The 14,546-nt window shown below is 41.6% G+C and overlaps 1 protein-coding gene across 1 annotated transcript in view; it reads left to right on the top strand.

Annotated features, from left to right (window-relative positions):
• The window catches only part of tbl3 (transducin beta like 3), an 85,027-nt gene that overhangs the window by 54,889 nt on the left and 15,592 nt on the right, over window positions 1-14,546 (top strand). Inside the window, exon 19 of the mRNA XM_063058864.1 lies at window positions 1,182-1,285. Coding sequence (XP_062914934.1) covers window positions 1,182-1,285 — 104 coding nt within the window. The remainder of the gene's footprint in view (window positions 1-1,181; window positions 1,286-14,546) is intronic.

The raw sequence follows: 14,546 nt of genomic DNA, 5'->3' as shown, positions 1-14,546 counted from the left end.
ATGAATACAGGGTTTTGCGATTGTAACTGCATTTTTAATACAATGTATTTGGTACTGTTTTATTTTTTTCCTTTGACTTGTATATCTTCTTGCATTCTGTATTCTTCTATGCAGAAACTAATAAAATATTGAAAGGAAATACTGGGCAACATCAGTGCAGAGGGAAATGGAGTTAACATTTCTGATGAAAGGCTGTCAACTTGAATCGGCAAAATTTGTGGGAAAAAGACATTTAATGATGCAGAGAAATGGGTTAGGAGAAGAAAGAACTTTCTGGGAAGTAGTTTATTAACTGACAAAGGGGTCTACTGTTCAATACAACAGGGTGTAATAATAAAAGATAGGAAACGAAAAAAAGGTTCAGAGAAAGTAAAACTGGAAATGCAATGATTCTAAACTCAGTGATTTGGTTTAGAAGGCTATTTTATGCCTGACTGAAAGTGAGATGTTTCTCTTGTCCCTTTCAGCAGGAGAGTAAAAAGAGAACGTAGTGTAGGTTTTATATAAAAGGGTGTTTGGTGATTGGTACAGACTCCATGGGCCAAAGGCCCTGGCACAAGTGCTATATAACTGTGACCTACTATGGAATGCTGAAGATGCAGTTACAGAATGAAGGATTAAAATTAAGTGACCAGATGACTTAAACAATGCGTGAAGGTGTTCTGCAGAAGTCATCTAATCTGTTGTTTAAAGTGCAGTGTGACAAGGGAGGAGACCTAAATTTTGTCATCAAATATTACTGCATAAAAGTAAGATGTGATTCTGTAGCATTCATTATTATATAGGAGGTATCTTTTAAACTTGGATTAAAAATTGGCACAAATTGTGGTATTATTAAAAAATCCCAAATGCTACGTTTGTCAAAGTGATTTTTGCTCCAAATAAGGAGCCTTATTAAACTTAACATTAATAGAGTATACTAACCAAGTCTGAGAAAGATAGTTGAATTGGTCCATCAGTTCTTTGGTCTGAAATTATAGAAAACAGCAAAGATGAAAGTATTCACTTTTGGTGTTGTTTCTATTGGAAGTGATAACAGGTATGAGATCCTTTAAATGATACTGTCCTAATATGTACTTTTTCTATTCTGTTTATTCTTTTTACTAGAACACTAAGCTTGGGTGCTCTTCTTAGTGTTACAATAGTTCTTTGATTAATCAAAATGAATCTTTCTATTCCAGACAACAAGAATTATCTAATTTATTGCATGAGCGAAAATACTTGAAAGCTTTAGGATTAGCCATCTCTTTGGACCAGCCCCAGACAGCACTGGTTGTGATTAAAGGTAAATATGATGCTTTTTTCATCACAGATTTTTGCTTAATTGCTATGTGTTTAAACAGAAAATGAATGATTGTAACTAATGTAATTAGTAATCCTCTTTCAATTCTTATACTCCAGACCTCACAGTTCAAAACCTTTCACTTTTTTGATTCCCATAAAATGCCTTGCAGTCAATGAATTATTTTTGAAGGAATATCACTGAGAGGGACGTTAGATAATTTGCAGTGTGGAAGATGCATAATTAGTCTCAGTAGTGTTTATTTGAAAAATGGCCAGGATTTCTAATTAAGCCAAAGCTAATACTTGTCAAAAGATTGTGAGTTCACTATAAGCATAAAAGTCTTCCATTGACAACATTAACAGTATTGAGTGAATACTATAGGAGGGGTGATTGATAAGTTTGTGGCCCAAGGTAGAAAGAGTGAATTTTACAAAACCTAGCACATTTATTTTTCAACATAGTCCCCTCCTCCATTTACACACTTTAGTCCAGTGGTCGTGGAGCATACGGATCTTGAACCTCCAGAAAGTGTCCACAACAGGGATGATTGATAAGTTTGTGGCCTAAGGTAGAGGGAGATGAGTTGTACAGTTCTTGTTACATGCACGTACAGTTCAACTCTTTGAGTGATTATGCAGAAAGTTTGAGGTTAATGACTCATCAGGGTGATTGATAAGTTCGTGGCCTAAGGTAGAAGGATGAATTATTAACTTCAATCCTTCTGCATAATCACTGAAAGAGTTTAACTGCATGTGGATGTAACGAGAACTGTACAACTCATCTCCTTCTACCTTAGGCCACGAACTTATCAATCAACCCCGCTGTGGACACTTTCTGGAGGTCCAAGATCCGTATGCTCCACGACCACTGGACTAAGTGTGTACATGTAGGAGGGGACTATGTTGAAAAATAACTGTGCTAGGTTTTCTAAAATTGACTCCTTCTACCTTGGGCCACTAACTTATCAATCACCCCTTGTACAGCACCAAACTGAGGCCTCAACTGGTCATTTGGATTGACCTAAGTTCCTGTGGCATGAATGGAATTGGTTTATTATTCTCACATGTACCGAGGTAGTGAAAATCTGGTCTTGCGTACTTTCATACAGATCAAATCATTACACAATTCATTGATATAGAACAAGGTGAAATATTAACAGAATACAGAATAAACTATCAGTTACAGAGAAGGTATAGTGCAGGCAGACAGTAAGGTGTAAGATCATAATAAATTCGAATGTGAGGCAAAGAGTCTCTTTTGATTTTTGTAACAGCTGAGTACGAGCTGCCCTTGAACTGGTTAGTATATGCTTTCAGGCTTTTGAATCTTCTATCTGATGGAAGAGAGGAGGAGAGAGAATATCCAAAGTTGGTTGGGTCTTTGATTGTGCTGGCTACTTTACTGAGGCAGCAAGAAGTATAGAGAGGCCATGAAGGGGAGGCTGGTTTCCATAACATGTTTAGCTATGTCAATAACTGTTTGCAGTTTCTAATCTCAAGATCCTGCAGATACTGTAAATCTTGAAGACAGACAAAATTCTGGAGGAATTCTGCAAATTAGGCAGCATCGATGCAGGGGAATAATCAGTTCACATTTTGAGGCATGACCCTTCATTAGCACTAGAAAGAAAGCGGGTAGAAACCAGAATAAGAAGGTGGGGGACGGAATCTAGCAGGTGATAGGTAAGATTAGGGTGGGTGGGTAGGGAAGGGGTGATGAAGTAAAAAGCTGGGAGGAGATAGGTGGAAGAAATAAAGTGGTAAAGAAGAAGGAATCCAATAGGAGAGGACAATGCACCATGGAAGAAAGGGAAGGCGGAGGGGAACCAAAGGGTGGTGATACGCAGGTGGGAAGAGAAGGGTTGAGAGGGTAACCAGAATGGGAATGGAAAAAGAGAAGTGGGGTGTGGAAAATCACCGGAAGTTCGAGAAATCACTGTTCATGCTGTCAGGTTGGAGGTTACCCAGACAAAATACGAAATGTTGCTCCTCCAACCTGAATTTGGCTTCATTCTGCTGGTAGAAGAGGCCATGGCCAGACATGTCTGTATGGGAATGGGAAGTTGAAGTGAAATAGTAGCCACTGGGAGATCCTGCCTTTTTTGGCGGACAGAGCGGAGGTGCTCAACAAAGCAAAGTTGCCCAATCCGTGTCAGATCTCACTGATGTAGCGGAGACTGCACTGGAAGCACCAGGTATATAAATGATCCTAACAGACTTGCAGGTGATGAAGTGTCACGTTACCTGAAAGGACTGTCTGTGGCCCTAAATGGAAAGTTCTGTCCTCAGCAAGGGACTTGCCCTTGTCCCCTGTGCCCTCACCTTGGAGATCCGTGCCTACCATGATGCCAAGTTCTTCTTCCGCCACCTCTATCAACCAACTTCTTTGACATGGACTCCCCATTACCCCTCCCCACCGATAACCCCTTCTCCCATCTTCAACCCTCCTCCTCTCTTGGACACCCTGCTCTGCTTGCTTTTTTTTGCTGCTCTGGGTCTTTTCACCTCTAACTACTGATGAGACAACTCTCTCCCATTCTAATCTTCAACTTCACCACTCCTCTCTCCTATTCTAACCTCACCCCTACTGAACACTCTGCCCTCCACTCTCCGTACGAATCCCAACCTCACCACCACCCTGATGGAAATTGTTCTTAACCTCAAAAATTTCTCTTTTGGCTCCTCCCACTTTCTCCAAACAATAGATGTAGCCATGGGCACTTGCATAGGTCCTGTTTAAGCCTGTCTATTTGTCAGCTATGTGAAGCAGTCCATTTTCCAAGCCTACACTGGTAATGCTCCATTACATTAACAACTGCATTACTGTTGCTTTCTACACCCGTCCTGAGTTCATCCATTTCATAAACTTTGCCTCCATTTACCGCCCTTCCCATGAATTTACTTGGTCCATCTCTGACCCTTCTCTTCTTGTCTCCATCACTGGAGGCAAACTATCCCTTGACATCTTTTACAAACCTACTTTCACAATTACAGTATCTTGTCTATACCTTTGCCAATCTGTCACACCATCCTCCATCTCTGCCACACCTGTTCGCAGATGTCCTTTCTTCCCCACCACCATCAATGCTGCCGTTGCCTGCATCTCCTCCATTTCCCATACATCTGCCCTCACCCCATCCTCTGGCTACCATCATTCTCTGTATCTGTACAATTTCTTGCTGTCACATGCAGAACATTTGCCATGCCAAGCCATTGAGCATCCAAGATAGAATGCTTTCTGTGGTGCTTCAATACAAATTGGTAAGAGTCGATGGGGACATGCCACATTTCTTTAGATTCCTGAGGAAGTGGAGGTGTTCTTGGCTGTGGCGTCTGCGTGCTGGCAGCAGGACAGGCTATTGGTGATGTTCATTCCTAGAAACTTGAAGCTCTCAATTCTCTCAACCTCAACACCGTTGATGAAGACAGGAGAATGTGCACTGTCCCCTTCCTGAAGACAATGACCAGCTCTTGTTGACGTACAAGGGAAAGGTTGTTGTCATGACACTGCTACTAAGCTCCTTATCTCCTTCCAGTACTCCAACTCATCTTTATTTATGGTGTGACCCTCTATGGCAGTATCATTTGTTAGAACAGAATCAGGCATGGCAGCCATGGCTGTAGGGAGAGTTCGTCCATTGTCGTCATCGTCGATGAAGAGCTCGACACCGTTAGTCACTTTGAGACTGGATGCGGTGTGTCCGAAGATGACTGGTCAGGCCAATTCGGGCACGAAATGTCCTGGCACATGTTGGGCAGACATGTGCAGGCACTGCAGTTTTTGCACTGGTGGCTCTGGACTTGCTCAGCTCGCGCTTATGTTGTGCTTCAGCAATGTGCCTTGCTTTGTAAGCTTGACATGACTGCAGGGGGAGTAGGGGGAGTATGGGGGGGGTGTGGTCTGAGGATGCAATACCAGGCATTTTGTCTTGTTGTGCTGGCCACACGGTTCCCTTCAGCCAATATTATTAAGTTCAAGTTTGTCATTCAACCATATACATGTACCCTGCCAAACAAAACAACATTCTTCTGGACCAAGGTGCACAACACAGTACATATAGCACACAACACAGTGTTATCACAAATAAGTTAACAAACAATATATATTCCATAAGTTTGACATTTAGTATAAAGTGCATTTACAACACAAGATTAGAAGTCAACAGTGTAACTGTATTGGCACTTCATATGTAATGAGACCTGGGTGGTGGTAGGAAGTTCATGGCCTGGGGGAGGAAGTTGTTTCCCATCCTAACAGTCCTTGTCCTAATGCTACAGTACCTCCTGCCTGATGGCAGGGAGTCAGAGAATGTGGGATGGATGGGAGGAATTTTTGACAATGTTAAGGTCCCTGCGTACACAAGGCTCCTAATAAGTGTCTTGGATGGGTGGAAAAGGGACCCTGATGATTCTGTCAGCAGTCCTCACCATCCTCTGCAAGGACTTGTGGTCAGATGCCTTGCAATTCCCACACCAAACAGTATTGCAGCTGGACAGGACACTCCTGTGATCATCGGTTAGAAGGGGACAGGGCGGAATCTTCGCTGCCTAAATCTCCTCAGAAAGTGGAGATGCCGCTGTGCTTGGTTAAAATAGATTTCCAAAATGAGTTGGGCTATTATTACATTGCAGTTCTTGGGAGGAGGTTTGCACAAATTCTCTGAAACTTTTCTTTCTTTGCAGCAATACTCAAATATCACCTGAGGTTACTCTGTAAATGTTTTTGCCTCTTGCTGTCAAGAAAATGCACATTTTTGTATCAAGCATATATATCTTCAGATCCTTTACATGAGGAAAGGTTATCATGGCAGTATATATGTTCAATAACTTCTACCAAATTGCACCTGTAGAAAGAAATTTGTGGTTAGTTCAAAATATCTCTGTCCAATATTTCCTTAAAACCACTCAGCCCAACTCAAGGGAGCCGCAAATCAGTGTATTTCCCAAAATATTACCTTCCTTCAGCATGGTCTAGTAGTTAGCCAAAAATGTATGTGATGTTATCTTGAAAAGTGGCATGTAGATCAACCTGTGCTGGAATGCTGTTCTGCAGGTTGCCAAACATGGGAGTAAAATAAACTTGTACATGTGTAATTACATTCCTCCGTCCAAGTTAAAATTTGACTACTAGTTGTGCTTTTTGTCACACCATGAATGTTATTGATCCCCTTCCTTTTCAGGAGCTGTGATACAACCTGTAAATCTGTGCAAATCCCAACTGAAAGTACTCAGTCATTTTACAAGAGGACCACACCTAACCACTGCTCAAGTTTGTACTTCAACTTTCAAACCTGTATGGTTAACTGGTCTCAAAACTGTCCCACCCTGTCCTGTTCCTTGTTTTTCTTAGTCCCCAAAAATATATCTATCTCACCCCTTGACAGGGCATGCTGCAGGGGTAGAGAATGACAAAGGCATTTAATGCTCTAATATTCTCAGCGTCTGCTGATTTTCTCTCGTGTTTATAACACTCTGTTCTTTTTGGTTTCAAATGGTTAACTGTTTTATCTTGAGAACAAACATTTAGTGCTAGACTCTTGGGCTTCTCTGCAACGAGCATATCAACAACTTTGGTTTAATAAGGTTATGTTCCAAAACCAGCAAGGACAGCCCTCACATTCCAAGAGTAGGTCCAGTCCCCTTCACTGCCTATAGCAGAAGCCCTGGAAACTGTGAAGTAATGTTAACAGCTTTGCCTACAAAATACAGAGGTACACTAAGGACACAGAGGCCAAGTGAATAAATGCACTCTTCTTCAAAGAACCAAGAAAAGTAATTAGCACAGTTCGGGGAGTACTGGAAGAATATATCGGAGAAAGAAATATCCCATAACAGCCGTGCCCAATGGCTGGAAGTCCTACAAGCAAGCCTCTGAAATATCTGAGGAAGAACCAGTCATCATCTCAGCAGTAGATGGGTAGCAAGTATGAAAAACTGAACATCACTAGGGCCTGACATGATCGATGCCTATTGGCTAAAGAAACTAACAGCATTGCATACACATCTGGCAGCTCAAATGAACCAGCTACTTGAAGCAGGCTCCCACCCTGACTGACAAACTCAAGGAAGGACAATACTCAGAATGAAGGATCCTCAGAAAGGAACATCAAACCAACAAACTACCGGCCTATAACCTGCCTGTCAACAATGTGGAAGCTCCTGTCAGGCATCATAGCCACAATGCTGAAAGGACGGGTGTAAGTTCCTGAGCCCTGCTCAGAGAGGGATTAGTAATGGAGCCAGAGGCTCCATGCACCAACTGCTAGTAGACAAAGCAGTCATTCGAGACTCCGTGATCAGGCAAACTAACCTAAGCACATAATGATCGACTACCAGAAAGTATACGACTCAGTGCCTGACGCATGGATCCTGGAGTGCCTGTGTCTGTACAAGGTCAACAAGACACTAAGGTGCTTCATCAAGAACTCAATGGGGCGTTGGAGGACAATGCTAGACGTTAATTCAAAGCCAAAAGCACAAGTGATCATCAGATATACAGGGCGATGCTCTATCCCCACTACTATATTGCACAGGCTTGAACCCCCTTAAGCAGATCCTGTCAAGGAGTGGATATGGATACAGGTTCAAGAGTGGAGTGGCCATCAGCCACCTCCTGTACATGGATGACATTGGGCTGTTTACCAGAAATAAGTGAGACACTGACTCGTTCATCCACCTGACAAGGGTGTACATCAGAGACATCGGAATGTCATTTGGACTGGAAAATTGCAGCTGGATGATAGTAAAGAGGGGCAAACTCATCAAGACTGAAGGAGTCGGGTTACCCAAAGGCCACATCCCAGATGTATAGGACGGCTACAAATACCTGGGGACCCTGCAGGCGCATGGAAGCCATGCTGAGGACACAAGGAAGGCTGCAACATCCAAGTACCTTCAAAGAGTGAGCTAAGTACTGAAAAGCCAGCTAAAAGGGAAGAACAAGATCAGAGCCATCAATACGTTCGTCCTATCAGTCATCAGATACCCAGCCATAATAGTGGGCTGGCCAAGGTATGAGCTGGAAGCCGCTGATATCAAGACCCGGAAACTACTAACAATACGAAAGTCCAACGTTGAATGACTGTAAACCTGCTGGAATAAAGGTAAACATACCTTTGCTCATTGCGGCTAAAAAGTTCCATTTTAACTTCATCAGTCCACAAGACTTGTTTCCAAAATGCATCAGGCTTGTTTAGATGTTCCTTTGAACCTTTTAAATAGAACATTTTGGCTGCAATGAGCAAAGATGTTTGGAGAAACAAGGGTGCAGAATTTCATGAAAAGAACCCCTCTCCAACTGTTAAGCACAGGGGTGGATCGATCATGCTTTGGGCTTGTGTTGCAGCCAGTGGCACGGGGAACATTTACTGGTAGAGGGAAGAATGAATTCAATTAAATACCAGCAAATTCTGGAAGCAAACATCACACCGTCTGTAAAAAAAAGATGAAAAGAGGATGGCTTCTACAACAGGATAATGAACCTAAACACACCTCAAAATCCACAATGGACTAACTTAAGAGGCGCAAGCTGAAGGTTTTGCCATGGCCCTCACAGTCCCCTGACCTAAGCATCATCGAAAATCTGTGGATAGACCTCAAAAGAGCAGTACATGCAAGGCGGCCCAAGAACCTCACAGAACTAGAAGCCTTTTGCAAGGAAGAATGGGCGAAAATTCCCCAGACAAGAATTGAAAGACTCTTAGCTGGCTGTAAAAAGCGTTTACAAGCTGTGATACTTGCCAAAGGGGGTGTTACAAAGTACTGACCATGCAGGATGCCCAAACTTTTGCTTTGGTCCCTTTTCCTTTTCTGTTATTTTGAAACTGTAAAAGATGGAAATAAAAAAAGTTTTCTTAAAATATTAAAGAAATGTGTCATGTTTAACTTTATGCCTTTTGGAAATCAGTTCATCTTTTACTTGCTTAGTTATTCACAGTAACAGAAATTTTGACCACGGGTGCCCAACCTTTTGCATGCCATTGTACATCAGACTGCTGTTTTATCAATTACAGCTCAGCATTCAACAACATTATCTTCTCATTGTCAATCACAAACTTCTAAATCTGCATCTCTAAACATCCCTCTTCAACTGAATCCTTTACCTCCTCATTATAAGACCACCGTCAGTATAGATCCTCACTGACAATCAGCACACACACACTCCAAGGATGTGTGCTCTACCCTCTCTATGCTCAAGACTGTGTGGCTAAGCACAGCTCAAACACCAACTGTAAATTTTCAGATGGCAACTGCTGGTAAAATCTCAGGTGCCAACGAGAGGGTGCACATGAACGAGTTAGATCAACTACGTTAGCGGTGTCATCAGCATGGCCAACGAGTTGATTGTGGGCTTCAGGAAGAAGTCGGGAGAACACACACCCGTCCTCTGCAAGAGGTCAGCAGTGGAAATGTGAGCAGCGTTGAGTTCCTGGGTGTCAACACCTCTGAGGATCTATCCCGGACCCAATGCATGGCTGCATCCTCAATGAATGGACGTTTGTGGCTCTACTCCATTAGGACTTTGAAGAGATTTGGTATGTCATCCAAGACAGCAGCAAATTTCTATAGATGGAGAGTGGAGAGCATTTGACTGGTTGCATCACAGCCCGGTCTAGAGTGTCCATTGCATAGGAACACAAAAAGCTACAGAGGGTTGTAGACTAAGCCAGCTTCATCACAGGCACAACCCTCCGCATCTTCAAGAGGCAGCACCTCAAGAAGGCAGCATCCATTATTAAGGACCCTTATCATCTGGAGCATACTGTGTTCTGGTTACCACCATCAGGGAAGAGGTGCAGCAGCCTGAAGACCCACACTCAATGGTTTAGGAAGAACTTCCCCTCCAACAGCTTTCTGAATGGTCCATGAACAACACCTCATTACTCTTTTTGTGGCCTGCACGTCTAATCAGTTGGAACTCACTGTAATCCTTGATCTTTTAAGTTCCTGTTTACCGCATAATATAGTGCAACTAACACTTGTGTTGTTAACTTGTATCGGTCCTCATCCATTTCTAAATCTAAGGGGAAGCAGCACAAGGGACTGGAGCCCATAAAAGCTTCACATAGGAGATATCTAATCCCACTGTTAGAATCATGCACAATCCCACTTGAGTACATTGTTATTCATGTGGCACTTTTACCATATGTGGAAGCTCCAACCTATCAATCTTTCAACTTCAATTACCTGGACTTTGTTGATTTATGTGACCTTTGTGTTCTGAAACTTTGTTCAGTATTCCCTCGCAAAATTGGAACATTCTTGGTTATCTTTCATTGCACTTGATTACTGATGATGTGGTGCTTGTATTTGGAGAAATTGAGCTTCGTTTTACATTTAACCTTTGGGAAAAGAAAAAGAAAGGTATTGAAGGTGTAGCGACAATAATGTGGTCTATTGAGGATTGATGGCTTTAGCAGCTGTGTAAGCTGGGAACAATTTACATTAGTTCATTCAACATTTCTCAGTCTGGATAAAAAAAGTGGGGGGGGGAGAGGACTGGAAAAATAGTGAACTTTGTATGGGATATATCAGTGAGTGAGTACAGTCAACAGAAACAAAAGTAGAATTTTCTAGCATCTTCCCCTTTCCTTCACTGTCCTGAAGAAGGGTCTCAGTGCAAAACAGTGGGATTTCCATCTTTCTTACATCCATTTGGCTCAGGGCATTATTTCATTGATATCTAACAGATTCACAGCCCACAGTGTCTTGCTTTCAGTCTTTTCCAGGTTCAGGTGGCTAAGTGAGCTGCTCCTCCATAGCTAAACAGCTAGTGGCCTGGCGGAGTAGGCTCTGAGAGATGCGTATTATTCAGGTCTTGAATCCTGGGCCCATTTTCTGAAACACCCTGACAACTATTGATAGCCTAATACAGTCAAAGGCCTTTCAATTGGTTTCAAATGCAACTGCTGGTCAGAGACATTGAAAATCTATTCAAATAGATTTAAATAAGTTATAAAATAAAGTAATATAGAGAAATGTTTCATTAAAGATACCTTGCAAGAATTAATAAAGAATCAGGTTAGCAATGGGTTGGAAGTATTAGACTTCCATACATGAAGGCACAAGATGAACTGGATGTAAACAATTAGCAGCTGCAGATTTCCCCAACCATCAGTAGTCTGTCAGCTTGAGTTAGCCAGCTATTGTTCTTGCTCACAGTATAGTTGGGTGGAGTAGAACTGTTCCATGCTTGAAAGCAAGTCAAATACATTTCTTAAAAGGTCAGCCAAATTCTGATCATGCAACTGGAAGTACATGTGCAGATGATGTGATGGATTCAACCATAATTCAGTGATTAACTGGAGCATGCAAGCGAGTATTAAATGTAGACTGCTCTTTCTGAAATCTGATCTGCCATTTGATTGTATCTTGGTTGATGGATATCTTAACTGCAGTTTATGATCCTTACTTCTGTAATCCTTAATACCATTGTCATGTGAATATTTATCGATCCTATTTTTGAAATTTATAATTCCTACTACCTTTGTGACATTGGCAACTTAGCTACATTACTTTTGGTATCTCCTTTAAAGTCCCAGATGGTTGAAGTTCTAGCTTTAACAGCTTAAGAGTATATACCAAATTAGCATTTTCTGTGGTATGAAGGTGTATTTCCTGACGTCATCCCTGAATTGATCAGGTCTTATTTTAAGATCATGCTCCTTGTTCTGGCCCCTTTAACAAAGTCAAACTTAAGAGACTGGCAGTGATCTTAATGGCTGCCTTTAGATCACCCAGTAATCATCAGTACTGAAGGAAATATGAGCTAAGTTATATCTTCGTAACTGGTATTTAGAGTTAGTTAGCTAGAGCTTTATTGTCATTGCTATGGACAACTAGATTGCAGTGCTGCTCAATCTACTGCGCTGTCTCTAGTGTCTCCCAGCTGGGGCTGGTGCCTGGCTTGCCTCGGTGTTAATGGCGATCTCTGGCGGTATATGTTCTGTGATACTGAGCTGAGAGCTATCAATACTCTTAATACATTTGATATTGATATTCAGAAGTTCTTGTCAGCTATATTGTAGAACGTTCGTCTGATTGGGAGAGTTTGAAGCCTCTGCAACGATGCATGGTGCCATTTTGAAATATGGATGCATGAGAAGAAAAGACTGGGCTCCTATAAGATGACAATGGCCTTCAAAAGCAGAAGAAGCAAAGCTATATATGCCAATCATTCTTGATGTCACGGACTGGCAAATTCCTCACGTGCCCTTCACATCAAGCCTGATTCTTAGAATGCTGGACCTTATGTACTCATCAACTGTGCAGCTTTCTACAGACATCTAATCTCTATAATCCCAATACATTTACTGGTGGTAGGTGGTGAGCAATTAAACAGGTAGGGTGGGGGTTTATTGTGTGTATGTATCCCTATCCATTATAGTGCAGAAGACAATCTGTGCAGTGATTTTTTTCAGTTGGAATTGCTGAATTAATTATCAATCTTGGGCTTTTGGTGGGGTCACCACCTTGTAAAATCTAGTCTACAACCAATTTGACCCTGGCAGTGTGAAAATATAAAACAGAAACAGCTGAAAATATCTAAATTCTAATCAAATTTGATTAAGTCCTACTAAATATTATCCCAAGCCATCAACTGAAGTATGATTTATGGGAGCTACAAGGTCTGCATATCAAACTCGTAATTCCAATCCGAATAGGAAAGAGTTAGTTGAGCTCAAAGCTCATTTTCTTTAAATGATCATCGATCTGGCAATGTAAAAGATCTGGCAATGTATTTAGAGATTCCTCAACAGTTTAGTTTGGAGCAAGGAACAGTCAGTTGTGATCAAGATCAGTCATCATAATTGAAATAATTAGTGTAACAAATGCTCTTTAGTTGAGATTAGAAACCGTAATTGATTAACAAACTCTTTGCAGTCTGTACACTGAAGCAGGTGATGGCACAGATATGTTTAGGTTGTCACCATGTGTAATGTATATTAATTTGTGTGCCATTGAACGCTAGTAAATGACAGGACCATTTAGGGGGATACACGTGTGGAAAGGTCACAGCTTAATTCAAAGCTATATTATTCCCTTTATGGGTTAGGGAATTAACAATTTCCTAGTGCTTGCCCCTCCCAGAGAATTACATAGTTATGGGAGTGCCAGAGGCAGAAGTGTTTCTTGACATGCCAATGGGCACATCTGTTCCCATCTCTCATTTTAAACACTTGTATCAGATATTCATGCACTCATCCCTGTGGAATAAGGCTGTTAATTGTTCTAGAGAATAGCGCTTTGACCTTGTGTGCTTAAAGTATACATTGTGTATAGTTCCAAGGAAATTAAATCATGCTTTGGTAAATCTGTACAGTGTTAATCGGCAATTATGTGGGAGTGTCAGAAGCCCTTTCTCAGCAACCATCTTTTTATCACCTTGCTATACCCTACCCCAGAATTTAACTGGGTACAGTGAAGGTATCATAAAGGCTGTTACAGACCTTTGTTTTCACCTTGATTGTGGTTTTTTATGAATTCATTCATGCAATGTGATGAACTTTGAGTGTTCTCTCCTCCTCTGGAAATGTTGGCCAGATTTTATCATTCACACAACTTGGAGGGGAGAACGGGGCTTGGGACTCCACAGCATATGTGCCCAATTTTTGACATCAACTTGTAACAAAAGCATTTATATATCTAGTTAATTTCACGTTGACGGTGAGTTTGCACAGTTGACGATAAGGCTTTTGATAATGGTAACTCAATTAAATACCAAGGGGAGGTTTCAAGGTAAGGCATTCTTAAGGTCATTGACTGGTGGTTATATGCCATGGTTATTACTTCTCACGAACCAGCCAAAATCTAAATTGGTTGTTATGTAATCTGGAGTCCAGATCATACGTCAGTGCCCCTATTCCTTGGTAAGTGTCACAAAGACTTTGATGGAACCCGCCTTCACTCTGCTGTACTTGGCAGCTTTCCAGTTTGGTAGTTTTACTGTGTTGTAGCTGACTTGCAAAATCTTGATTAGTAACCAGTGAGAACTGCAGCTGTGTGCTCTGCTAAGTAGCAGGTAATGTTTGAACCTCTCAGTGGACAATCAGAAATAGTTGAAACAAATTCCCTTGACATCGGTGGTTTATGATCACTGAAATCCCCCACTCCCCACACCAGGTAACTCCCTAGACCAGTCATATAAAGTGCAGCCACAGATTAGAGGCTAGTATTTTCAGTTAGCCAGGTTAAATGTATCTGGTCTTTAACCATATAACAATTACAGCATGGCAACAGGCCATCTCAGCCCTTCTAGTCCA

Source organism: Mobula hypostoma, chromosome 9 (assembly GCF_963921235.1).
Source record: "Mobula hypostoma chromosome 9, sMobHyp1.1, whole genome shotgun sequence".
Taxonomy (NCBI): domain Eukaryota; kingdom Metazoa; phylum Chordata; class Chondrichthyes; order Myliobatiformes; family Myliobatidae; genus Mobula; species Mobula hypostoma.
Note: the sequence above shows the minus strand (reverse complement) of the source record. Positions and strands in the feature narration are given on the sequence as shown.